Here is a 24733-nt window from a genome sequence, read left to right as displayed (position 1 = left end):
ACGCAAAAGTGGCAGTGCGTGTATTTAGACCTGAATCTCACCGAAAAGCCAGACCCACTAACAACCCGGGGAATTCATCATCGCAAAAGTTACGAAACTTCTCAATGCAACATTGGCGCAACTGTTTCTGTGAAATTTCGATATTTTATTATTTTGCCGCAAATCTTATTTATATCTTCTGCAATAAATCACTGTAGTTCGATCAGTGAAAAAAAGCGACAAAAACGTATTTTCATAAACACTTTCCTATTGTTTTTTCTAGAATTGAGATATTAGTGATCGCGTGTAGCGATTTGTGAGTTTCGCATCTCCACAATTCGTTGTCAAAAGAATGTAAAAGTTCTGCTAAATGTGAACACTGGTTTTTCCGAGATTGCGGCAAAAAACGCACTGGAAGTTATTGGAAATTTTTATTAACTGGCAAACTTTCACAAAACAAAGAAAATGCAAGGAAAACACAAGAGTATCTGCACACATACACACACCAAAGAATACAAACAGAATATAAAGGGCATAAGTGCACTTGTGTGTTCGTTCAAGACTTCTGCCTTTGACAAGGGTGTAGTTAATGGATGCTTTAAAGATTTGGCGAGACACAATACAATAAACAAAATCTGTGTATAATCCAAGTGGCATATATCGTAACAATGCTAAGTTTTCCTCTTTCATCGTTATTATGAACATATTGTAGATGTTGCATTTCATTAACATTTCAATATGAAAACGTCCCCTTTTATTCATGCACCATCCGGATAACACAACATTTTGCACCAAATAACATATTTTCAGAAAAGCCCTACAGTGTCTGCTAACAAACTGCTAGAAATGTGTTTATTCGTTATCGTGGAGCACGTGATCGCACGGATCGTTGCAGAAATGATTGACAATGTCGTCATACCAAGATTGTGGAAAAGCATCAAAATCTGAACCGAATTTGAAAATATGAGTCTCGTCGCCCGTAATGTCCAATAACTGCTGATCGTCAGCTACGACGCCCTCTCTTTCAAAGAAGAACACATACACCTACAAATATACATTATAACTTGATTAAAACCTGCACATAAAGAAATAAAAACACGTTTCAAATCCCTTCTTCTACATTTTACACCATGCGAAAACATAACAACACTTATCAGTGTCCTGGTTTCTATCTTTTTGTTAGAGCAATAATTTATCGATGCAAACATTCTTATCAGGCAGGCAAAATAATTTCTTAAAAGACTTGTTGTGGGTAAAAATGGGTTGTAAGAAAAGTTGAAAATTTGCGTGATCTTATGTAAGCGAGCATGGTGGTAGAGAATTCATGTGGTTTTTCACATTTGAATAAAAATAAACTTGTTTTCTGTTTGCACACTCACCAAGTATCCGAGCCGTCTCGCATTTTCTGCAGCGGTCATGACGTCATCAGCTGCGTTAGAGTCTGTGTAGATATTGATAGCTTTGGGCACACGACTATCCCTCATGCCTTTCTCAGCCATGAATAGATTGTCGACGGCGTATTGAATGGCGGCGCCAATGTTGACTATCTCTATAGAGTAGAGTTAGGATAGAAGATTAAATATTCGGTACGCAATTCATGGTTCAATGCATATGTAAGAGATACTTGTCAGGAGATCAATTCGTACCGAAACAATATCTTAAAACCCCTCATTACATCCAACAATAATCGCAGTTTTAATGCAATAATACTGGTTATATTGTAGTCTTACCAGTGGTCTGAATAATAAATACTTTTTTTAAATAAAATTCCTCCTTACCACTTTCAGTGAGACGAACTTTTGCGTAGATGAGTTCGTATAACTGTGTGGCATTTCCGCCGTAATCGTCAAAGTTGATAACAGTTGTTTCAAACACCTCCGGACCGAACATAAAAGATGACATCATCACTGATTCGGGGCCGATATCTGTGGTTCTGCAAACGAAAAGCAAACTTATACAAGGCAATGTGTTTAGTTTTGGGGTTATTACACAATAGCTTTTACAAAAAAGGACATGATATTGTTTGAATGCAAACTTTTCACGTATAATTCAAAATCGAACACTATTTCTTCGCGAAAATCGCATGCGGTTAAAAACTAATTGGTCAACTTCGTCAATATTAAATTGAAAGGTTGTATCTGCAGCTTACGGTACAAATGATTCCAAGGTACGGGCCATGAGAGCAACCGTTTCATTTTTTACAGAGTAAAGGTTGGCTGAGTCGTACAACAAATAGGGTGGACATGGACCTGAAACACATAAGTAAGGGGAATTCTAAAAAGTTTACACGGAATAGAAAAGCGGAGCTCACATGCTAACTATTATAAGCAAACGTTTCGAACACCGCTGTGCTCATCATCAGTGCTGTGAAGTAACTATAGATTACTATAATTCTAGATTCGCAACTTTCATTCGGTTGGCTTATATTACAGCATTTATAACCTTATATATATAAACAGGCAGCCAACAATTCCTTGACATTATACTTTATCACTTACGTGCACAACAAGGAGTTTCAAATTGCCATTTTCCGTTTGCACCGCAGACGTTTTGTGTTCTTCCTGCTGGCCAAACATCGTATGTTGGTGAAGTGCATTCATATTTACATATTCCTCCCTCGCAATTGATGTTTCCATGAGGAAACTTGGTCGGTGGGGCTGGGCAGTCGTTACCAGCTGTATTCAAACATTCATAATGTGAAAAAATATTTTTCGCAGGTGGTTATTTTCTGACACAATATGTTGATTAAATTTCTTCCTTTTTGCCGATTTTCTGAAAAGAACTTACTTGGGAAAGGGTTGATGGAATCTGGAAAACACGTGGCAGCGCCAGCATTGCAAAGGTCACCTTCACAGCAACACGTACAGAAAGAATTTTCTTGGTCTCCGTTACACTGAGTGGACGAACCAGATGGTTTGCCGTTCTGAGTTTAAATGTTTTTTTTTAATGTAGATCTTTTCGTATGTTTACACACAGAATTTGTATCTTCTCTGTGTTAGAGATAGAACTCTTAAAATATGTATAGGAATCTTTTAACAGTCTTATGGGCCATGAGGACTTTGTTTCTGATTTGTTTAACCAAGTTATATAAGAGAAATCCTCAGTCGTTATGTTTTTTTTTGTAGTAATACTGACGATGCTGAATTGTAAGTGAAATATATGTATATATATATTTTAGAAACAACACATCGACAAATGACTTTCTTTTACGTAACTTTTCCATGTTAGTACAATAACCGGAAACATTTATCTGTAAATTTGGTCCACATTTTTTTCACCTGCATTTGGTTGTTTTTGCAAGCCATCGTCTGCTTACATCCCTTGCTCACAAAAAGTTTTTCCTTGTATCTTCGCACAACTGTTTCGCAAGAGTTCTGAAAAGCAATGTTTTAAAGAATTATAGTTATGCTAAAAGTTTGCCCGTGTTATGAAAGTAAACGTATACAAGCATATTTTAAAGTGAAATAAACCTGATTTTCGTGACATTGTCTTTCCCCCTGGCTGTCACATTCCTCGAAAGAAGAAGCTCCATGACATGTTACGCATTTCAGACCTGAACCCTGGCCATAGACACTGGCTAATGACACCACAACCAACAATACAACAAGGAGCTTCATCTCTTTAGACGTTAACAGAAGAGTAGACTGACCCGGTTACTGAACGACTTTTTATATGCGTTTGCCGTTGGGTCGTCTTGTGTTATTGTACTGTAAGGTCAATGGGATTTACCATAAAACTGACCTGACGTACATGTATTGGGGGGCGCGACAGTGTCATTATCAGTGACACGTAGTTAAGGTAAACTGTTTAAATCGTCACAACCCGAACAAAGCTGGTGAAATACGATTAGAAACCACGCCCCGAGGTGGTGAAATGTTGATTGCTATTTTCAAGACAGTGCAAGTGCTTACGCGGTATTAATCAGCTCTTGAAGGTTTTAAGACTTGCCCGGACAGTTGTGAATTAACGACATATCTGAGACGTCTGTGAGCCTATATCTGTTACTCACAATACATTTGTGCGGTCCTCTTGGCATATAACCTAGGTTTGTACAATATTTAACAAAGGCTATTCCTATCTTACGAATCTTTATTCGTTCATTTGCTTCCACCCGATAAAATATATTTTTTTAACATCACCTAAACAAGAAATAAAAACATAGTAAATACGTTTTACAAATGAAGTGGGCTACACTAATTTAATCCACACATTGTGTCAGGAATGTGTCAAGATTTTTACTTAAGAAAAAGGGCCTTTGCGCGTACATTTTTTTCAAGTAAAACGCAAAAATGTAGTTTCTACAGCGCAAAGCCTCAGACGATTCTGGACAATTTTAGTTGAAGAGACGTTTAAAAGAATTTGAAACGTTTCTGCGAAGGGCATCCAGCATGTTTAAATTTCTACTGTTAGTTATTTTTGTGCAAGGGTGTCTTGTCAGCGGTGAGCAACGTTGCAACTATAAATAGATTACGTTATATATTTATTTTCTGTAGTACATTAAAGTACTTGTAATCTTTACTTAGACCACATCGAAATGAAGCCCATTATAATATAGACCTATAGTGACCAACGGCCACCGTTCACAACAAAAATCACAGCTGGAGAAAATTCGCTTTAATTTTATGCTGATGTGTTATGGTTACACCTTGGAGGCAAGATTTAAAACAATAAAAGTAATGCGCTCACCCTAATCTTGATTCTAATGCCGTTTCCTCGAAGCAAATTAACGTTGGTGACGCAAATCTCGGTAAAGGTTGCTGACCTTCGAAGTGCGCACAGATGTTCTTTTTGCAACTTTATTACACCGTAAAACTGCACGGCATAAAACTGCAATAAATGTGTACTTTATGACACAGCACACTTAACCAAATTTGCTATGCATAAATACCTCTACTTATACACATAAATACATCACTACAATTTGTTGGAATTTGTGCACTAAAAGTTTATCAATAAAAGTCACGTTAATTGTGACAGAAGGGAAGATCATTTAAATAAAAATAAAAACACGTTTATCAGATTATTTGTTCTGCACGGGGTCATATGTTTGTTATTATCCAGGGGCGACGATTGAGGGCAAAACTACTGCAAACCTCACGACAACCCAGAACCCTGGACCATGTGAAGTGTTCAACCCTTGTCTCAATGGTGGTCAATGTGTTTACAAGGTTTCAACCGGGTAAATGAATTGGTTTACGTTTACGTTACATGCCAAGGCAGACGATCATTTAATCTTTTATTTCCTTTTTTCTGTTTTTAAACTTGTTTTGGTGACTTGATTCGGCAACGCAAAATGGGTGGTAAACAAGTTTCTGGTAAATAGGGAAAAATCTCTTTACTTAAGGAAGTCCTGGAGGATATAAAAAACTTTTCCACAATCGCAATTGCAAAATTGGCGTCAAATCAAACAGTGATTCCTCATTCCCTTGCGCGTACCCAAAATTATTGTTCTGACTCTCACGCAATGCAGCGCATATAAATGTCAAGGGTCCCATACGATACAAATAAAGTTTCCTAACTTCCTATTCTGGCCATTACGAGTCCAAAGGGTAATTCTTGTTTTTGCATTTTGTAGACGTGCTTGCAACTGTGTGTCTGGTCACACTGGGTCAAGATGTCAATTCGTTGACTTTTGTACAAGTTCACCTTGTGGGTCGACCGGAACGTGTATTTCAAAAAGAACTCACTTCTCGTGCTTGTGTTCTCCAGGCAAGTCACGCTGATGTGTGGGTTATTCGACTTTAATTGTCCATATGGCTTATTAACATATGCATACTGTATAACAGGTCTCCTTTATTTAACTGTATCGGTTTCCTAGCAATCATTTACAGACATAAAGCATGTAGGTTATTACCGCCTACAATACTTACCGAGCATACCTATTGCCTTGCAAGGGACACCATGTATGTATGTGGGTTTTTGCATCTGATATGAAGACATCCTCAAAGTTCCAAAGTATGATAGAAAGAATACAAATGTATGTATGAGTCAAAAACGTGCCTACAACCCGAAGGCAAATCAAATCTAAAGAACCCTATAAATATAGTGCGCAAACCATTGGAGTTGACCGATGACTGTTTAAGACTGGGAATTAAATGTGAGACATGTTTTTGTTGTAGGCTACGTTGGCGACCGTTGCGACACAGTGGACCCATGCCTGAACATGACCTGCGGCAACGGGGGTACGTGCGTGACCATGGGATCCAGGGCCCGATGTGATTGTCCCAGTTCATACGTAGGCCAAAACTGTGATGTACGATGCGCTACAAGTAATGTAAGTCTTGGTCGAACTTGTTTGAATACGCATTGACACGTTATGATTCCACAGCAAAATTTGTGGTTAGGCCATACCTCAGGTTGCACATAATATTACTGGTATTGTTTTATAGCAATTTTCTCCCAATTTTCAATGAATGGTTGTTATTATCATAGCATGTTATCGTATAGGTCGTCCTCTAAATTCGCAAGATATTTACACAAAATTACGTGGCTCCTGATATTGTAGTTCGGCATGCAAAAGTTGCACCAGTTACGTTTTTGTAGCGATGCTATAGACGTTCTGGGAACACGTGCGTGCTGTTAACAAGTGGACATATAGCCTGTCAGTGTGATCGTAGAATTCCTTACAACACGATTTCTTGCACAAAGGAAGAAGGTTTGAGCCTTGGTTATTTACCTAGTGGCCGATAGTCTTGCATTTTTTCGCGTAGTTAATATTTGAAATGGATTGTAACTGTTTAAGCAAAAATGTCCGACAAGCAATTGTAACTTTTTACTCCATATAATGACATTCATTAAACAACCTACACAATAAGTCGGTGGGTTACTTGCTTCTTTTGTTTAAACCGCTTTCTAAACACGTGGTGCTCAGATCTTGTGAATGAATGCAATACTTTGCATAATCCATGCAATGGAGGACGATGTACCGACAGAAACAAGGGATTTTCCTGCTCCAGTTGTCCAGCAGGAAGATCAGGAAGCAGATGTGAATTATCACATCCTTGCTCATCATCGGTAAATAACAGCTGAATCAAAATCTTACAGATATGTACACAACAAAAATACTCTAAGCAGCTTGCCGTAGCAGGTTACTGCAGATGATTAGGCCCAACATTTTACCCACAAAGCACAAGGCAGGCTTTTGTTGCAAGATTATAAGGTCTTATCAGTGCAGCTGGTGTGACCATCAGGCGTCTTTGCCGACCAAACGGCCAAGCAACGGATGACGGTGATTTTATGATCACCAGAAAGTGGTAGTCTTTGCTTGGCTGTTTGGTCAGCAAAGTCGTCTGAAAGTCACACCAGCTGCACTGATGGGACCTTACAGGTCGAAACAGTTGGCCATCTGTCTGCAGCTTACACAATGCATATTATTGGCTCCACATTGCTTAACATTTTTATGATATAAGTTTTCCGGTCATATTTATGTTACTGCCAATTGATATCATTTGCGTTTGTTTTTTAGCCTTGTAAAAACGGCGGTTCGTGCACAACGGAAGAAGGTGAATTCATTTGCACTTGTCCCAGTCCCTACCAGGGACGGCAGTGCTTGTGGAGAAATGGTGAGCACTTTAAAAAGACAATTAACATGGCCGCAATATCAAGTAAACTAATTTACTCCAAACTTTATTTGAAAGGAAGTTTTCATAATTTTAATTTTTGCAAATTGTCTGAAAAAGTGGCAGATCCAGCTACAATGCCTGGGCTGTGAAGCCTGTAAACCTAATGATGTCAATACGATAGCTGTGATCGCCAAGTAAGGATCTGCGCAGTGGGGTGATCCTGCCAATCATGTCATTGCATGAAACATTGCTTCGTTGTCTGAATTCTGTGGAATTGTCTTAATATACAGAGATGGAAAAACATTTTTACCACTGCGGGATACGAACCCAGGTTTTTCTGATCTAAAATCGATCAGATTTTCTTCTTGACATGTGGGTCGCGCGCCTTGGCCGATGTTATAGCGGATAGAAAAAAAAATTAACGTTGTATTGATTTACTATACCCCACCTTGTACTTGATTTTTGAAATCAACATTACTGATTCAGACACCCAGCCATGTTCGGTCACATGCTCAGCGACATCGTTCACCGTAAATTGCAATGGCAACTCACTGCCAAGAAAACTTTCTAGAGCCACTGCTTTATACACAAGGTTATCAGGCAATGCAGACTGCACCTGTACGTAAGTTTATTTGTTTATTCGAAATGCGTCAAAGTAAACATTTTTGTCTAAATACCACACTTTTGGGCTTTTATTTCAATATTATTATTGCTTAGTTTTAGCATTTATCTATGAGTTATTATTTCGATTCTTAGAAAAGGGCGGCGTTATTACAATGCGTTTAATTGCGACATACCTTTTGATGGATGTGGTACAAAGATAAAGGTAAAATAGGCTTCATTTTTTATATCCCAAAAACACTAACAAAATGCAATTTTTTATTTAGGAAGGGAACGGCTCCCTTATTTATGACAACTTTCTAACATTTAACAACAAGCCGCAGATTGCACAACGTCATGAAGAGTGGCAAAATGACGCATTAATCACCAGGAAAAGTGGGGGTTTTAAGGTAATTAGTAGGCGAGAAATTCGATCAGTCTTTAAATAATGTGTATTGACGATGCCGCTTGAAAAAAACTAAATCAACTTTTTTCTCTTTAGTAAAAATCGTACTGAAGGTAAAAGCCTTGTCATAGTTTAGTCTCTTGTTGCAATTAACATAATTATTACACTTTATGTTCTATTATTGACTTCAACATTCAGCCTTTTTGTCAATGATGTTTATCAATTTTTTACAGATCAACCTACAATGCACTGTACCGACCAGTTTTGCAGCTAACACAGCTATAAATGGCGAAGATTTTGAGCTGTACAATAGTTATAGACTTGATGTGGAGAGCAGTATTACATCAACTGTTTTAAGTATTTCCTACTACAAGTACGTAGTTAAGAGTGAGTCGATTGCACGAATAAGTAAACGTGCGTAAATCTTTTTTCTTGGCATTGACGTGTTTATAAGATGTTTCGGAAGATATCTTATTTATGGATCTGTCCACTTGTAGTCAGAATTATAAGCAACTACGTGTATAGTGTTCTTATTGCCTCACCTATTTCTATAGTTTTCATACTGTTCATTAAAAGTGATTTCAGCATTTCTTTTTATAGCCTTTTGCGTCAATCACTTCAGCCTGTGTCGTCTTTTTTTCTGGGATACCGATTGTACGCCTTGGTGGGTACATCTTACATATTGCATCTTATAAAATTTAATTTTAAAATGCATTTATTTGCTCAAATTCAATTTTTTAAAGTTGCACAAAGGCAAGCAAGCCTTAAACCGTAAAATTATGCTAAAACACTTTTATGTTGGAGAGGCCTGGATCTCAAATAAATTGTATGGGCATTAACGTTTTTGGTTAACAAATCTTTATCGTAACAATATATATATTCAGCAAAAAGGTTTTCGTCATAAATTTGACAAATCTATACATGAGATCAAACAAATTTGTAAAAAAGAACAACAAAATCTGCTCTTATTTTTGCTTTAGGTGCAGGTGGAGCAAAGCTACGACTCCAACGCAAAGTTAGAAAATATGGAACTCAGGCTTAAAAACTGCTATGCTACTCCAACCTCTGAAGATGACTCTTTGAAACGTTATCACCTGCTCAAGGACGGGTATGGTTTTGGTTTATGAGTAATAAGTTTATACTTGCATCCTTAAGAGCTTGGTTTTTGTTTTGGCCAAGAGTTATCTTGTGGTTTTATGGCGAAACCAATCAAACTGAACAAAAAAAACAGATTTTATGCCATTAAGAAGTAAAAACAAATAACAAAGTGCATTCAGTGTTTTGTTTTAAATGCATTTAAAAGATCATAATTAATAAAATTTAATCGCTGTTAGGCAAACTGTGCGGTAAAATCTTCTTTCGGATCAAACTAAAACCTTTCATAAAAACTGATCAAATATATGAACTGAGGCATCAGTCGTAAATTAGGACTTATAAATAAAGTGGTTAATGGTAGCATATTCAATATTCCTCCAATTTCATTCTGTACAGATGCATCAGAGACGAAACCTTTCGTTTCGAAACCAAGCTCCTCACTTCCGGAGAAATAAGTTTACAAAGCTCACAACAAACCAACAAGTTCAAATCGCTGATAAGTTTTCAACCCTTCACGTTCAAGCGTCTTGGCACACAGGTAGCTGATAGGCAGTTTCCCATTGTTTAAATCGTGTTGTAGGAACAAATCGTGTAACCTGTATGGCACAAAAACACCAGCAACACGTGTAGGAAACAGGCCAGGAAACTATTGAACACGTGACAACCTTTTTATTGCGTTCGTGATAGTTTCTTGCCTTTGGCGGCACTGACCATGCTTTATAACACATTTCCTAACATGACACACACTGTTTGATTTTGGTAATTGAATATTGTGCCAATGCGGTTGACGTCGGAGAGACTTCGATACTTTACATGACAACATTTTGCAGGTCTATCTTCACTGTACTGGAGACTTGTGTGAAAATGGGGCTTGTCACCAATGTTCTGACAAAAGTCGCCCGGCAGCAACAAGACGTAAACGTGACGTTTCAACTGGACTTCTCAAAGCAATGCTCAGTGCTGATGGATTCCACAAACATAGTTTTAATTGAGTTGTAATGAACGCGATGCCGAAGTATTTACATTAATCGCTCACACAAAAATATTCTTTCATCTACTTTACATAAACCCCAGATAAAACTACTGAATTGCACAAAAACTACCACAAACTAAACCACATATCCTGTCCATGGATTCACTTGTAAGGTCCAACCAAAAGTATACTCTACATCACTAATAAACACACCAGTGTTCGAATCGTATACCCTCATACGTATTAATAATACAATAAATAAAACAATGAATAAAAAAACAAACATTCACTTTAAAATAAAACCTCCAAGAGCAGTGCATCAGTAAGAACCGAAACTGTCATAACGATGGGATTTAGTTGATGATGGCGTTACCAGCTCGTCGTCGAAACACGTGATGAAATTGACGTGGCAAGTTTTTGTTCCAGGAAAAAATGCGTTTGTGAATATGTTGACTTCCATTAGCTTTCAGTGCCTTTAATCGGAAAAGTCAGACAATTTTTTGGTGTTGAGCGGAATCTAATTTTCTTAGACTACCTAAACAGGCTTCCAGCATGTTGAAGTTGATGCTGTTCATAGTTTTCGTGCAGGCGATCCATATCCATGGTTAGTGAATAAAGTTGTATTTCCACATAATTTGTTGAAAATAAAGCGCATAGGAGCACAGTGGGTGTAACGTAGCGAATAAGTCAAACTCACGTAGACTGATATACATGTACTACAATCTATAAATAGATTACGTCATATATTTATTTTCTATAGTACATTAAAGTACTTGTAATCTTTACTTAGACCACATCTAAATGAAGCCCATTATAATATAGACCTATTGTGACCAATGGCCGCCGTTCACAACATAAATCACAGCTGTAGAATATTCGCTTTAATTTTATGCTGATGTGTTATGGTTACACCTTGGAGGCAAGATTTAAAACAATAAAAGTCATGTGCTCACCCTAATCTTGATTCTAATACCGTTTCCTCGAAGCAAATTAACGTTGGTGACGCAAATCTCGGTAAAGGTTGCTGACCTTCGAAGTGCGCAGATGTTCTTTTTGCAACTTTATTACACCGTAAAACTGCACGGCATAAAACTGCAATAAATGTGTACTTTATGACACAGCACACTTAACCAAATTTGCTATGCATAAATACCTCCACTTATACACATAAATACATCACTACAATTTGTTGGAATTTGTGCACTAAAAGTTTATCAATAAAAGTCACGTTAATTGTGCCAGAAGGGTAAATCATTTAAATAAAAAAACGTTTATCAGATTATTTATTTTGTACGGGGGTCATATGTGTGTTATTACCCAGGGGCGGCGATTGAGGACAAAACTACCTCAAACCTCACGACAACCCAGGACGCTGGACCTTGTGAAGTGTTCAACCCTTGTCTCAATGGTGGTCAATGTGTTTACAAAGTTTCAACCGGGTAAATGAATTGGTTTACATTTCATTTAATCTTTTATTTCTTATTTTCTGTTTCTAATCTTATTTTCGTGACTTGGTTCCACAACGCAAAATAGGTGGTAAACAGCAAGTTTCTGGTACTTGGGTAAAATCTCTTTACTTAAGAAAGTCCTGGAGGATATAAAGAACTTTTCCATCATCGCAATTGCAAAATTGGCGTAAAATCAAACAGTGAAACCACATTCCCTTCCGTGTACCGGAAATTATTGTTCTGGCATCCCTCGCAATGCGGCGCATGTAAATGTCAAGGTTCCAATACGATACAAATGCAAGTTTCCTAACTTCGTATTTTGGCCATTACGAGTCCAAAGCGAAGTTCTTGTTTTTGCATTTTGTAGACGTGCTTGCACCTGTTTGCCTGGTTGGGCTGGATCAAGATGTCAGTTCGTTGACTTTTGTGCAAGTTCTCCTTGTGCATCGACCGGAACGTGTAATACAAAAAGAAACAATTTTACTTGCCTGTGTTCTCCAGGCAAGTTACGCTGATGTGTGAACTATTCGGCCCTAATTGTTTATGTGGCTTTTTAACATATGCATACTGTTAACATATGCATACTGTACAACTGATCTACTTTTTTAACTGTATCGGTTCCCCCGTCGATCATTTACGGACAAAAAGGACGTGAGTTATTACCGGCTACAGTACTTACTGAGCATATCAACCTTCGCGTTGCAAGGTACACCATGTATGAATGTGGGTCTTTGAATCGGATATCAGCATCATCAGTGTTCCAAAATACGATAGTAGGGATACATATTGTATCAAAAACACACTTACGACCCGAAGTGTAAAGATCAAAAGAAACCCGTAAATAGTGCGCAAACCTTTAAAGTGGACCATTGAGGCTCAAAGGCTACAGGTTTTGAATGCAAGCCTTGTGTTTGTTGTAGGCTACGCTGGCGACCGTTGCGACACAGTGGACCCATGCCTGAACATGACTTGCGGCAACGTGGGCACATGCGTGACCATGGGATCCAGGGCCCGATGTGATTGTCCTAGTTCATTCGTTGGCCAAAACTGTGACGTACGATGCGCCACAAGTAATGTAAGTCTTTTATCGAGCGTGTTAAATTACATATTGACATGTTTTATAATTCCACAAAATTTTTGGTTGGTTATCACATAATATAGGAAGCAAAAAATGTCCAATAATATATTATTGATCTTTTATATTTTAGCAATCTTCTCTCGATTTTCAATGTATAGTTGTTATTAAAAATAACATTCATTTTATCGTAGGCCGTCCGCAAAATGCACAGGCCAGTTACGCAAAATTCTGTGGCTCCTGATCCTGTAGTTCGGCATGCAAAAGTTAAGCCAATTATGTTTTTGTAGCGATGCTATGGGAATGGAAACAGTTGTGTGTTGTATCCGAGTGGCCATGTACGCTGTCGCTGTGACGGAGCAATCCCTCAGTACACCATTTCCTGCATAAAGCAAGAAGGTTAGAGCCTTTTATTTAGTAGCCTAAAGTCTTTTTGTTTTTCGCGTAGTGTACATTTGAAAACAATTGTAACTGTTTCACCAAAAATGAGCGACAGTCAATTGTAACTTTTTACACTATATAAGGGCCTTCATTAAACAACCCACACAATTAGTCTAAGTAAATGGGTTACTTGCTTCTGTTGATACACCGCTTTCTAAACACATGGTGCTCAGATCTTGTGAATGAATGCAATACTTTGCATAATCCATGCAATGGAGGACGATGTACCGACCAAAACAAGGGATTTTCCTGCTCCAGTTGTCCACAAGGAAGATCAGGAAGCAGATGTGAATTATCACATCCTTGCTCATCATCGGTAAATAACAGCTGTATAAACTAAATCCTACAGATATGTACACAACAAAAATACTCAGAAAGTAACATTGCCGTAAACCAGTTATTGCAGATGATTCGGTCCAACATTTTTCTGTATTGGTTTCGTCCAAGTTAATTACTCTTAAAAACTCTTAACATCTGTTGGGGAATGTTTACTTATCTTAACATTATTTTGATAAGTTTACTGGTCATAGTTATGTTGCTGTCAGTTTATATTATTTGCGTTTGCATTTGTTTACTCTTAGCCTTGCAGAAACGGCGGTTCGTGCTCAGCGGAAGAGGATGAGTATGTCTGCACTTGTCCCAGTCCCTATCAGGGCCGGCGTTGCCTATGGAGAAATGGTAAACACTTTAAACAATTATTATGTGCAGAATATTAAGTAAACTAATTTTCCCAAAGATTTATTTAAAACAAAGTTTTCATTATTTAATTTTTTGCAATTGTTAGTTGTCTTAAATATGCAAAATTGTCTCAAAATAATGAGTTAGAGCACATATTACCACATCGGGATACGAACCCAGGATCTTTTGGTCATAAATCGTTCGGATTTTCTTTTTGTCAAGAGGTCGGGCGCCTTGACCGATGTAAGCGGATAAAAAAACTTGATGTTAATGTTACTTTGTATTGTCGGGGTTCACTGAAATGTGGCGTGCAGAGTCGCAAGATAAAGGCAGCACATGCTGAAATTTAAACAACCCGCGACGGTACATCATTATTACGTAACATGTCGCCACAATGTATTAATTTATTACCCTTACCTTGTACTTGATTTGTGAAATCGACATTACTGGTTTAGACACGCGGCCATGCTCGGTCACATGCTCAGCGACATCGTTCACCGTAAGGTGTAATGCCAATTTACTGCCAAGCAAAATTTTGGGAACATCTGTATTATATACTAGGGTATCAGGCAATGCAGACTGCACCTGTCGGTAAGTTTATTTGTTTTCAATTATTCGAAATACGCCAAAGTAAACATTTTCGTTTAAATACCGCACTTTTGGGCACATTTAAAACTGTTGGACTTTCATACAAACGAAAAACAAGTAATTGAATAACTAGGCCTATAGCTCACTTGCACAGTTCAAAGTAAATCTTTTTTCCATAGTTAAGTTTGCTTTAGTACTAACTATTATTGCTTAGTTTTATTTTATGTATTTGAATTATTATTTCGATTCATAGAAAACAGCGTTATACCAGCCAATGGAATTGCGAAATACCTTTTAATGAATGTGGTACAAAATTAACGGTAAAATAGACTTTCCTTTTTTATATCACGCAAAACTCTGTCAACATGAAAAGCAATTTTTCATTTAGGAAGGAAACGGCTCCGTAATTTATGACAACTTTCTGACATATAACAACAACCCGCAGACTGCAGAACGTCATGAAGAGTGGCAAAAAGACGTGTTGATCACCAGGGACAGAGGGGGTTTTAAAGTAATTGAGTGGGAAACGTGCTAAATTTAATGTATATAACTTATATGTATTTACGATGCCGTTTGAAAGGAGGAATTTAATATTTTTTCTCGCCAACGTAATCGTATTGAACATGTTTCAAGTATGCCCGACTATAGAAGTTCAAAACCAGAAACTGATATGGCGTACTGCAGAATTTAAACAAAATTTGGTGCAAACATAATTATTACATTTTTCATTCTAGTATTGACATCAATATCCAGCAATTCTGTTAATGGTGTTTGTCAAATTCTTACAGATTAAACTACAATGCACTGTACCGACCAGTTTTGCAGCTAATACAGCTATTCGTGGCAAAGATTTTGAGCTGTACAATAGTTTTAGACTCGATGTGAAGAGCAGAATTACATCAAGTGTTTTAAGAATTTCCTACTACAAGTACGTAGTTTACTTTAACTACCAACTTTGCTGACGTGCCACAAAACAATGCAAACAACCAAGAAATTTCGTTTGAAATTTAATGTCAAAAAGTAGGTCATTATGAACGTGTGTCAATTGCACGAATAAGCAAATTTGCGTAAAACTTTTTCTTAACATTGTCGTGTTTATGAAATGTTTCAGAATTATCAGCAACTACGTGTGTAGTATTCCTGTCTTACCTATTTCCATAGTTTTCATACTGTTGATTAAAAGTGATTTCAGCATTGTTTTTTGTAGCGTTTTGAATCAATCACAACTTGAGCCTGCGTCGTCATTTTTTCTGGGAAACCGATTGTACGCCATGGTGGGTACATTTTACGAATCCTAATGCATCTCATAAAATTTAATTTTAAAGTGCATCAATTTGCTTAAAATGAATTTCCCCCAAAAAATATATTTTTTCTTGCACAGAGGCAAGGAAGCTCTCATAAAAAATTAAATCTCATAAAATTAAATCTTATATTAATGCGAAACACTTATATGCTGGAGAGGCATGGATACCAATTAAATTGTATGTACATTAAAACTTTGGTTTAATTCCTATCTTTATCTTAATAATATATATTCAACAGAATCCTCATTTTTTGTCATAAATTTGACAAATGCACCTCAAACAAATTGACAAAAGAGAAACAAAAAAATGCTTATATTTTTTCTTTAGATACAGGTTGACCGAAGTTACGACTCCACAGAGTTACAGAATATGGAACTCAGGCTTAGAAATTGCTATGCTACTCCAACCTCTGAAGATGACTCTTTGAAACGTTATCAGCTACTCAAGGACGGGTATGGTTTTGGTTTATGAGTGAAAAATTTATGCTTACCACCTTAAGCGCTTAAGTACCAAATTAAAAACTTAAGTACCACATTAAAAACTTAAGTACCAAATCGGACCTATAAAATGAGTGATCAAATGGTAGCATTGTAAATATTTCTGAAATTTTATTCCATACAGATGCATCAGAGACAAAACCTTTCGTTTCGAAACCAAGCTCCTCACTTCCGGAGAAATAAGTTTACAAAGTTCACAACAAACAAACAAGTTCAAATCGCTGATAAGTTTTCAACCCTTTACGTTCAAGCGTCTTGGCACACAGGTAGCTGATAGGCACTTTCCCATTGTTTGAATCGTGTTTTCGGAACAAATCATGTAACCTGTATGGCACAACAACACCAGCAACACGTGTGTAGGAAACAGGCCAGAAAACTATTGAATACGTGACAACCTTTTTATTGCGTTCGTGATAGTTTCTTGCCTTTGGCGGCACTGACCATGCTTTATAACTTATTTCCTAACATGACACCCACTGTTTGATTTTGGTAATTAAATATTGTGATAATGCGGTTGACGTCGAGAGAGACTTCGATACTTTACATGACAACATTTTGCAGGTTTATCTTCACTGTACTGGGGACTTGTGTGAAAATGGGGCCTGTCACCAATGTTCTGACAAAAGTCGCCCGGCAGCAACAAGACGTAAACGTGACGCTTCAACTGTACTCCTCAAAGCAATGCTCAGAGCTGATGGATTCCACAAACATAGTTTTAATTGAGTTGTAATGAACGCGATGCCGAAGTATTTACATTAATCGCTCACACAAAAATATTCTTTCATCTACTTTACATAAACCCCAGATAAAACTACTGAATTGCACAAAAACTACCACAAACTAAACCATATATCCTGTCCATGGATTCACTTGTAAGGTCCAACCAAAATTATACTCTACATCACTAATAAACACACCAGTGTTCGAATCGTATATCCTCATATGTATTAATAATACAATATATAAAACAATGAATAAAAAAAAATTCTCTTTAAAATAAAACCTCCAAGAGCAGTGCATCAGTAAGAATCGAAACTGTCATAACGATGGGATTTAGTTGATGATGGCGTTACCAGCTCGTCGTCGATACACGTGATGAAATTTACGTGGCAAGTTTCTGTTCCAGGAAAAAATGCGTTTGTGAATATGTTGGCTTCCATAGTCTTTCAGTGCCCTAATCAGAAAAGTCAGATAATTTTTTGTTGCTGTTGAGCGGAATCTAATTTTATAAGACTACCTAACAGGCTTCCAGCATGTTGAAGTTGATGCTGTTCATAGTTTTTGTGCAGGCGATCCATATCCATGGTTAGTGAATAAAGTTGTATTTCCACATAATTTGTTAAAAATAAAGCGCATAGAAGCACAGTGGTTGTAATGTAGCGAATAAGTCAAACCCACGTAGACTGATATACATGTACTACAATTTATGGTGGCCAATCGCGCGCGGTTAATTTGCGTTTTATTGTCATGTCTGGTGATTAAATATACTTTAAGATTTTGCACAGTTATGTGCTATAGTTGTCATAACCCGGGCCTACTACTCTCTGACGCCACATCAGATTACATTTCGGTTCTGCTTTCCTTTGAAGCACTTGACAAGTGAAATTTGGTTCCTTAATTCTCGTTGAACGGATGCAGAAAGTAGTTAGATGTGATAGTTACTTTGTGATAACTCCACTTTAGTGCACAACGCAGACTTAATCCAGTTCGGTTAAATTTAGTTTTCTTTTTACTTAGCTTTTATCAATTCAAAACAAACGAGCGTATGCGTTCTGTGTAAAAACACTCCATGTGGCATTTGTCTAATATACCCAAAATGTTTGAAGCTGAAAAATTTACAAATACAGGTTATGAAATCTCAAGTATTTGTGATACAGGGGCGACCATCGAAGACAGGAATGCTACTAACTACAACGCGACAACCTTACCCAAGGGTCGTGGACGTTGTGAAGTCTTTAACCCCTGTCTCAATGGTGGAAAATGTGTATACAACGTTGCAACCAGGTAATTGTAGTTGACTTTACGTAATTGTACAGAAGTCAGATTTTCTGCATATAATTTGGCTTCGTGTTCCAAACTAACAACACCAAGCCCTTTGCGTCATCACACAATATCCGGCACTACCGGCGCTGTCAAGGCACAGAAGCATAAACTTTGCGGCAACATAAGGATGATTTATGTTTTAAATGCAAAAAACGTGACCATGCGCCGGGGAACATTTCATAAACAAATTGAAACGTTCACCGGCGCATGGTCACGTTTTTTTAAAATGTTTCCGGCGCATGGTCACGTTATAAAAAATCAACACATGGCAGTCTCTTCTTTTGGCGATCTTAGCTGTCAATCCTTGCTATCGGTATGGTAGCATTGTAGCCAAGTTGCCATTTTCTTTTTTTTCAAGTTGCAACATCTAAGCCATTTTTTTCTGACAAGTCTGAACGATATACGAAATTTCCCTTTTTGGCAGATATTCTGGCAATTCTCAGTGCAAACTAACTCTTTGTTACATTTTGTAGACGTGCTTGCAAGTGTGTGTCTGGTTACACTGGATCAAGATGTCAGTTCGTCGATTTTTGTGCAAGTTCACCTTGTGGGTCGACCGGAACGTGTATTTCAAAAGGATACAATTTTACTTGCTTGTGTTCTACAGGCAAGCTACGTTGAAGTGTGAAACAACTTAAACTTTTAAACTGAGTCCGCCGGCTTATGATTTGCGATGGTTCCTTCACGACGCAAAATATTTAATTGTAGACAAATATTTAAATGTTGCTTCAGACACTAATTAGGACTGTGGCAATCCCCAGGTGTTAATTCAATTACTAATGTTTGTTACTTGCGCTTGCTACAAAAACTGTGTCTTTGCACATAGAGTTTCATAAAGTTATAAAAATGCTATGCAAAACATACACTTTAGTGAAACAACGTCAACGCAGTTCTCTATTATGTTTTCCCAACCTTTTTGTTTTCCGAAATCGCTATTAGACTGAGAATTCTACTCTACCGAAAATATAATTTTCCCTATTGGCAGGCTACGTTGGCGACCGTTGCGACATGGTCGATCCATGCTTGAACACGACCTGCACTAACGAGGCTACGTGTGTGGCCATGGGATCCAGGGCCCGATGTGATTGTCCAGGTCCATTTGCGGGCCCAAACTGTGACATACAGTGTAAGGGAAGGATTGTAAGTACTTATGATCAAGTTTCTAAGAGAATGATGCTCAAATTTGTGTTTTAAATTGTTACTGTGGAAGCAAATTTTCAGATACACTTATGTTTTAGAATTGCTACATAAGTGGTAAGAGTTGCGTGTTGAATTCGAATGGCGAGGAATCGTGTCAATGTGATAGCAGTGTTTCTCGCAACAATGTGTCCTGTATCATGGAGAAAGGTGGGAAATTGAGTAAATATTGCGATAAATTGTTTACAAAAAAATTTAATATATTGCCGAAATTAAAAGCGCCCCAAATTATGGGAAAAGTGTTCCGAAGCGCAACTAATTAATACGAACTTCTTGCACGCTATATTGAAATACCCAGCGGTAACATTTGGCCCGTGGGCTGTAGTTTTCCCCATATGTCTAGTTTGAACAGTTAAAAACTTCCGAAAGCATCAGGATCATTTCTGACACTGCCATAACGAACCACAACATTGTACAAGAAAGGTCTTCTAACTCTTAAAACGCGTATGGTCTCTTAAAACTCGTGATCATAGACCTCGTGAATGAATGCAATACTCTGGACAATCCATGCAATGGAGGACGATGTACCGACAGAAACAAGGGATTTAAATGCAGTTGTCCGTGGGGAAAATCCGGGAGCAGATGTGAAATATCAACTCCCTGTTCAACATCGGCAAGTGTTTCTTGAAGATTATGAATGCTTTAAAAAGCCAAGTATAAGCTCCTATAGTTTAAATAGTCCCTTTTGTGCCTTTTTTGCATTTTTGTGTAAACACAAGAGGGGTATTTAAACAACTTTTTGTATTCATATTACCCCATAGACGGCTTCGAAAAAAAAATTTTGTCATGACTACTCCTTTACCTGCAATTACACTTGCATTTGCGTTACGTTAGTGTTCGACACGGGTGGTATTATATTTTTACTGCCACTGGTGACACTAGGCCGGAACAGAGCTCCGATAAGAACATAACGACTGGTGTCTCCCAAATAGTTAGGAGACAATTAAATTTAGTAATTTTTTTCATTTATTATAAATCTTACCTAGTTCGAACTGATTGAAATTAGTGTTATATTCTGCAAACACATTTGAATGTTACCTAGTTAACGAAAACTCAATGGTTTATTTTTTGGGGTAAATTAAATCTTTCTGGTAACAATTTGTACTACTTTCATCACTGCTTACCACATGTTCTGTAATTAGCCCTGTCTAAATGGCGGTACGTGCTCAATTAAAGGAAGTGGATACATTTGCACTTGTCCTAGTCGCTACAAAGGACGGCGTTGTCAGTGGGTAAATGGTAAGTATTTTCACCTGATAATGAACAAACCTATTTTCAAGGGAGGGTAAAGCTTGTAAACTATCCAGCAAGAATATTTGTTACATAAACGTAAAGCTCTGAAGGTACCTTCAACATTTACCGTGGCACGTGCTTGTTCTGTGAGATGTAATGTACTGGTTTAGAAACACGGCCCTGTTGGGTTACATGCTCAACGACGTCGTTCACCGTCAGATGCGACTTTCGCAAACTGCCAAGCAAAATCCGTCAAGCTTCCATCTTGTATACAAGAACATCAGACAATGCAGATTGTGCCTGTCGCTGGCGGCAGCGGTACGTTTTTTTTTAAAAAATGAACGGATTGAAAAAGGGTAAACACGAGTTTCAGGATGAAAAGTTTTTTAGGGAAATTAAATAAACGTAACCAGAAAACGCAACAGAATAATCGCAACTGTCCACTTAGCAAAGATGATGGAAACCGTTTTTTTAACTTTTGATATGTTGTATATTGCAGATACTACTACTCCAGTCTATTGACTTGCGAAATACCTTATAATGGATGTGGTACACAGCTTAAGGTAAAATAGGCTTCCTTTTTTCTGTTCCAAAAACCATGTCAATGTAAAAAGCAATATGTCACCTTTAGCAACTTTCGAACGGATCCCTAAGTTATGACAACTTTCTGACATACAACAACAAGCCGCACATTGTACAACGTCATGAAGAATGGCAAAAAGACACGCTGATCACAAGGGAAAGAGGGGATTTTAAGGTAATTAATGGTTATAGCATCAACATCCAGGTGAATTCTCGATCACGTTTATCACATACTGACAATTCTTACAGATTGACCTACAATGCACTATTCCGACCAGTTTTACAGTTAAAAAAAGCATCAGTAGCAAAGACTTCGAGGTTTTTGATGATTTTAAACTCGATGTGGCCAACACAATTACATCCTCGCGTTTAAGTATCTCCTACTTCAAGTTAGTAGCTTATTTTGTGGAAAAATGTGCTGTCATGTAAGATGTGAATGCAAATGGTATTCCTTTTGAATAAACAAAATTTTATATCAACAAAACTAAATCGTCTGTTCTTTATTGAATACGTATTTTTTTGTATCTCTTGTTGACGAGGACAATTGATATCACCATTCCTTTTTTGTAGCCTTGTAAACGAAACTGAACTTCAGTCCGTTTCGTCATTCTTCATCGGAAATCGTCTGTACGCTTTGGTGGGTTACTAATTGCATTCCTTCTTGTTAAATTTGACATCATGGTGAATTTTTTTAATTTTCAATTCAATTTAAAAAAATGTTTATAAATAACGGCTCGATGCATGAAATTAGTCAGAACACTATCGATCTTATCGAAAGGTTTAAACTCTTTCTGTCCTGTCCAAACAATATAATCAACAAACACCACTCTCTTTCGTTAAAAAATTGACAACCCTATTCAAAAAAATTAAAAAAAAATTTTTTGAAAGACAAACATAATTTCATTTCTGCTTTAGGCGCACATTGACCAAAGTTACAACTCAAACGTAGACTTACAAAATATGAAACTCAGGCTTAGAAATTGCTTCGCTACTCCAACCTTTGCAACTGACCCCTCGAAAAGTTATCAGCTGCTCAAGAATGGGTATTTTTGGTCTACTAGTAAAAGAATGCAATGATGTTTGTTGGGACTAAAGTAACGATTATCGTGTTGTTTTATGGCTGAATTCAGAACTACAAACAGTTTACCATAGTAGTATCAATGTGAAGTGTAGAACATATAAAATAATTCGCGTGTTTTGTTACAAATGTTACAAACGTTTAAATAGAAAATGCTTAGCTAGCATGCTGAACATTTTCTGGCAGACGTTTCGGACATGATTATAAAAGCACTTATATCCTTGCATTGGCAATGATCAGTTAGATCAATATGGTGGGTAAAAGGACATCGTAAAGACTCAATAAAATTTCAATTCTCGCAGATGCATCAAGGAAGAAACTTTCCGTTTTGAAACCAATATCCTTAATTCTGGAGAAATACATTTACAAAATTCCGGGCAACAAATCAGCGAGTTCAAATCTCTAATAAGTTTTCTACCCTTCAAGTTTAAGAGTTCTGGATCACAGGTAGGATATAAGGCTTTTCCCCTCATTCCCAAATCGTAAATTAATAAGAATTGTTCTTCCGGCACATAAGTTACAATTTTTTTTTTACTGTAACCAACGGTTCGTCTACCATCCGGCGAGGCTTCCTCAGGGTTATATAGCAACAAAAGTGTGCCGGAAAAACAATTCTTGTTAAAAAGACATTTTAACTGCTTATCTAACCATTAAAATTAATGACGGAGTTGTGTTTTACTGTGCGTGTTGAATGAACATTCTACAATATATCAAGAGAGGCTTTCAAAACTTTACGCAACAACATGTTCAGGTTTATCTCCACTGCACTGGAGATTTATGTGAAAACGGAGCCTGCAACCAATGTTCTGACAAAAATCGCCCGGCAGCATCAAGACCTAAACGTGATACTTATAACGGACTGCTCATGGCCAAGTTTACTGCTAATGGATTATAGACACACAGTTTTGAGAACATTATTGCAAAGTATATCCACTCACAGACCTTTCTTTCATTTTCAAATGCCAACCGGCGTCCGCTTCTAAAATTAAGCATAATGCAGAAACTTGTTATATTCAGATTAAACATGTACAAATTTGTGTCACTAGAATTTGACTGTCACGCACAGCGATTTTCAATTCAATGATGCACTTCAATCACTTACTATTGTAACATACGTCACAGAAACCAGCACTTGTATTGCATAATGTTTTGTTTGCAGCATTGCATAACTCATTTCGTTTGCAGCCTTGCACAAACATTTGCAAGCCCCGGAACCATATGCAATGGATATTTCGCAACTCCCGACCCAAGTGTAAACATAACCCCATAATGTGACCCAAATGATTCATCTATCGATTGTTCTCGAATAAAGTGATTCATTTCACATCCTGTTTCACACATAAAATATTCTCCTATGTTTATGTCACACCACATTTTTTCCCTTGTATTATACTAATCATTTGAATGCGTCCCAGATAACAGATGACCGATCGCCTTCTGTCAGTAATTCCCCAAAACATGTGAAACGGTGACTCCACAGCACACGTGAATCACCTATATCCGGTTTACAGATAATCCTGATGTGTATTTTATGCTCTTGTATTATATTACTTCGACCGTTTTGTGATATCACGTGACATTATTGACCAATCAGCTCTCATAATGGAGAGCGTAAACGAGCCAAGTTTTGACCCGTAAATTTAGTCTAGTCCAGCCTGTTCTATTCGGTGACAAGACACTGCTGTATATTACTATTCCCACAGCCTGATAATAAACTGTTTATTTGGATTCAACGGTTTGCTGGTGAAAACGAGGCAGAAGCAGGTTTAACAATCGAAGAGGCTCAACTCGCGCTCAAGCTATCGAAGCTAATTCGATCATAACTATATCGCCTACATGTATAACCTGTCATGACGTGTATTTTCCTTTTTAAGGTCACAACATTTAACCACACCCTGCACGCATATATGTGTATGGTGATCCTGTGTTTAGTACTTTGAGAAAGAGATTAGTT

General features: G+C 37.4%; 3 protein-coding genes across 6 annotated transcripts; 2 read left to right on the top strand and 1 right to left on the bottom strand.

Annotated features, from left to right (window-relative positions):
* Positions 1-591: 591 nt before the first annotated feature.
* LOC145908632 (uncharacterized) lies at positions 592-3596 on the bottom strand. Its single transcript, XM_082995950.1, has 8 exons — positions 3450-3596; positions 3258-3353; positions 2767-2902; positions 2478-2654; positions 2129-2228; positions 1758-1912; positions 1359-1528; positions 592-1023 (listed from the first exon to the last, which is right to left on the bottom strand). Exons 1-8 carry the CDS (start codon positions 3594-3596, stop codon positions 832-834), a joined length of 1173 nt encoding a protein of 390 aa, XP_082852076.1. The 3' UTR covers positions 592-831.
* A 699-nt stretch (positions 3597-4295) lies between these two features.
* On the top strand, positions 4296-19298 carry LOC145908594 (zona pellucida sperm-binding protein 4-like). 4 transcript variants are annotated; one of them, XR_014403024.1, is made up of 18 exons: positions 4296-4419; positions 5041-5158; positions 5555-5688; positions 6099-6253; positions 6523-6634; positions 6851-6993; positions 7445-7541; positions 8028-8163; positions 8298-8367; positions 8429-8551; positions 8781-8920; positions 9148-9211; positions 9528-9655; positions 10039-10180; positions 11937-12054; positions 12431-12564; positions 12984-13138; positions 13429-13537. XR_014403024.1 is itself a non-coding variant. In XM_082995899.1 (17 exons), the coding sequence occupies exons 3-17, from the start codon at positions 10039-10041 to the stop codon at positions 17367-17369; spliced, it is 1860 nt and encodes a 619-aa protein (XP_082852025.1). In that variant the 5' UTR covers positions 9197-9211; positions 9528-9655; the 3' UTR covers positions 17370-17710. The 4 variants fall into 4 exon arrangements, 2 of the variants coding, with proteins under 2 accessions (XP_082852026.1, XP_082852025.1); XR_014403025.1 differs by lacking the exons at positions 11937-12054; positions 12431-12564; positions 12984-13138; positions 13429-13537 and adding exons at positions 10473-11219; positions 18524-18650; positions 19163-19298; XM_082995899.1 differs by lacking the exons at positions 4296-4419; positions 5041-5158; positions 5555-5688; ... (6 more) ...; positions 8429-8551; positions 8781-8920 and adding exons at positions 13753-13895; positions 14161-14257; positions 14713-14848; ... (5 more) ...; positions 16771-16912; positions 17208-17710 and having other exon boundaries at positions 9197-9211.
* Positions 19299-19682: 384 nt separating this feature from the next.
* On the top strand, positions 19683-24473 carry LOC145908596 (uncharacterized). Its single transcript, XM_082995901.1, has 12 exons — positions 19683-19829; positions 19928-20036; positions 20360-20499; positions 21029-21125; positions 21290-21437; positions 21619-21682; positions 21751-21876; positions 21951-22090; positions 22272-22338; positions 22617-22744; positions 23082-23226; positions 23531-24473. The coding sequence occupies exons 1-12, from the start codon at positions 19698-19700 to the stop codon at positions 23672-23674; spliced, it is 1440 nt and encodes a 479-aa protein (XP_082852027.1). The 5' UTR covers positions 19683-19697; the 3' UTR covers positions 23675-24473.
* Positions 24474-24733: the final 260 nt, after the last annotated feature.

The sequence above is a fragment of the Ascidia mentula genome, chromosome 7 (assembly GCF_947561715.1).
Source record: "Ascidia mentula chromosome 7, kaAscMent1.1, whole genome shotgun sequence".
NCBI lineage: Eukaryota > Metazoa > Chordata > Ascidiacea > Phlebobranchia > Ascidiidae > Ascidia > Ascidia mentula.
Note: the sequence above shows the minus strand (reverse complement) of the source record. Positions and strands in the feature narration are given on the sequence as shown.

Bases quoted from the DNA above. Each gene is read 5' to 3' on its own strand.
- LOC145908632 (XM_082995950.1), bottom strand. From the start codon at position 3,596: ATGAAGCTCCTTGTTGTATTGTTGGTTGTGGTGTCATTAGCCAGTGTC. The intron at 2,655-2,766 runs GTAAGTTCTTTT...GTTTGAATACAG, and splicing joins TTCCATCAACCCTTTCCCAA to CTGGTAACGACTGCCCAGCC. The intron at 1,529-1,757 runs GTAAGGAGGAAT...TCTACTCTATAG, and splicing joins AGTTCGTCTCACTGAAAGTG to AGATAGTCAACATTGGCGCC.
- LOC145908594 (XM_082995899.1), top strand. From the start codon at position 10,039: ATGCATCAGAGACGAAACCTTTCGTTTCGAAACCAAGCTCCTCACTTC. The intron at 12,055-12,430 runs GTAAATGAATTG...TGCATTTTGTAG, and splicing joins GTTTACAAAGTTTCAACCGG to ACGTGCTTGCACCTGTTTGC. The intron at 15,357-15,633 runs GTAATTGAGTGG...AAATTCTTACAG, and splicing joins GGGACAGAGGGGGTTTTAAA to ATTAAACTACAATGCACTGT.
- LOC145908596 (XM_082995901.1), top strand. From the start codon at position 19,698: ATGGTCGATCCATGCTTGAACACGACCTGCACTAACGAGGCTACGTGT. The intron at 19,830-19,927 runs GTAAGTACTTAT...CTTATGTTTTAG, and splicing joins TACAGTGTAAGGGAAGGATT to AATTGCTACATAAGTGGTAA. The intron at 22,091-22,271 runs GTTAGTAGCTTA...CCTTTTTTGTAG, and splicing joins TTAAGTATCTCCTACTTCAA to CCTTGTAAACGAAACTGAAC.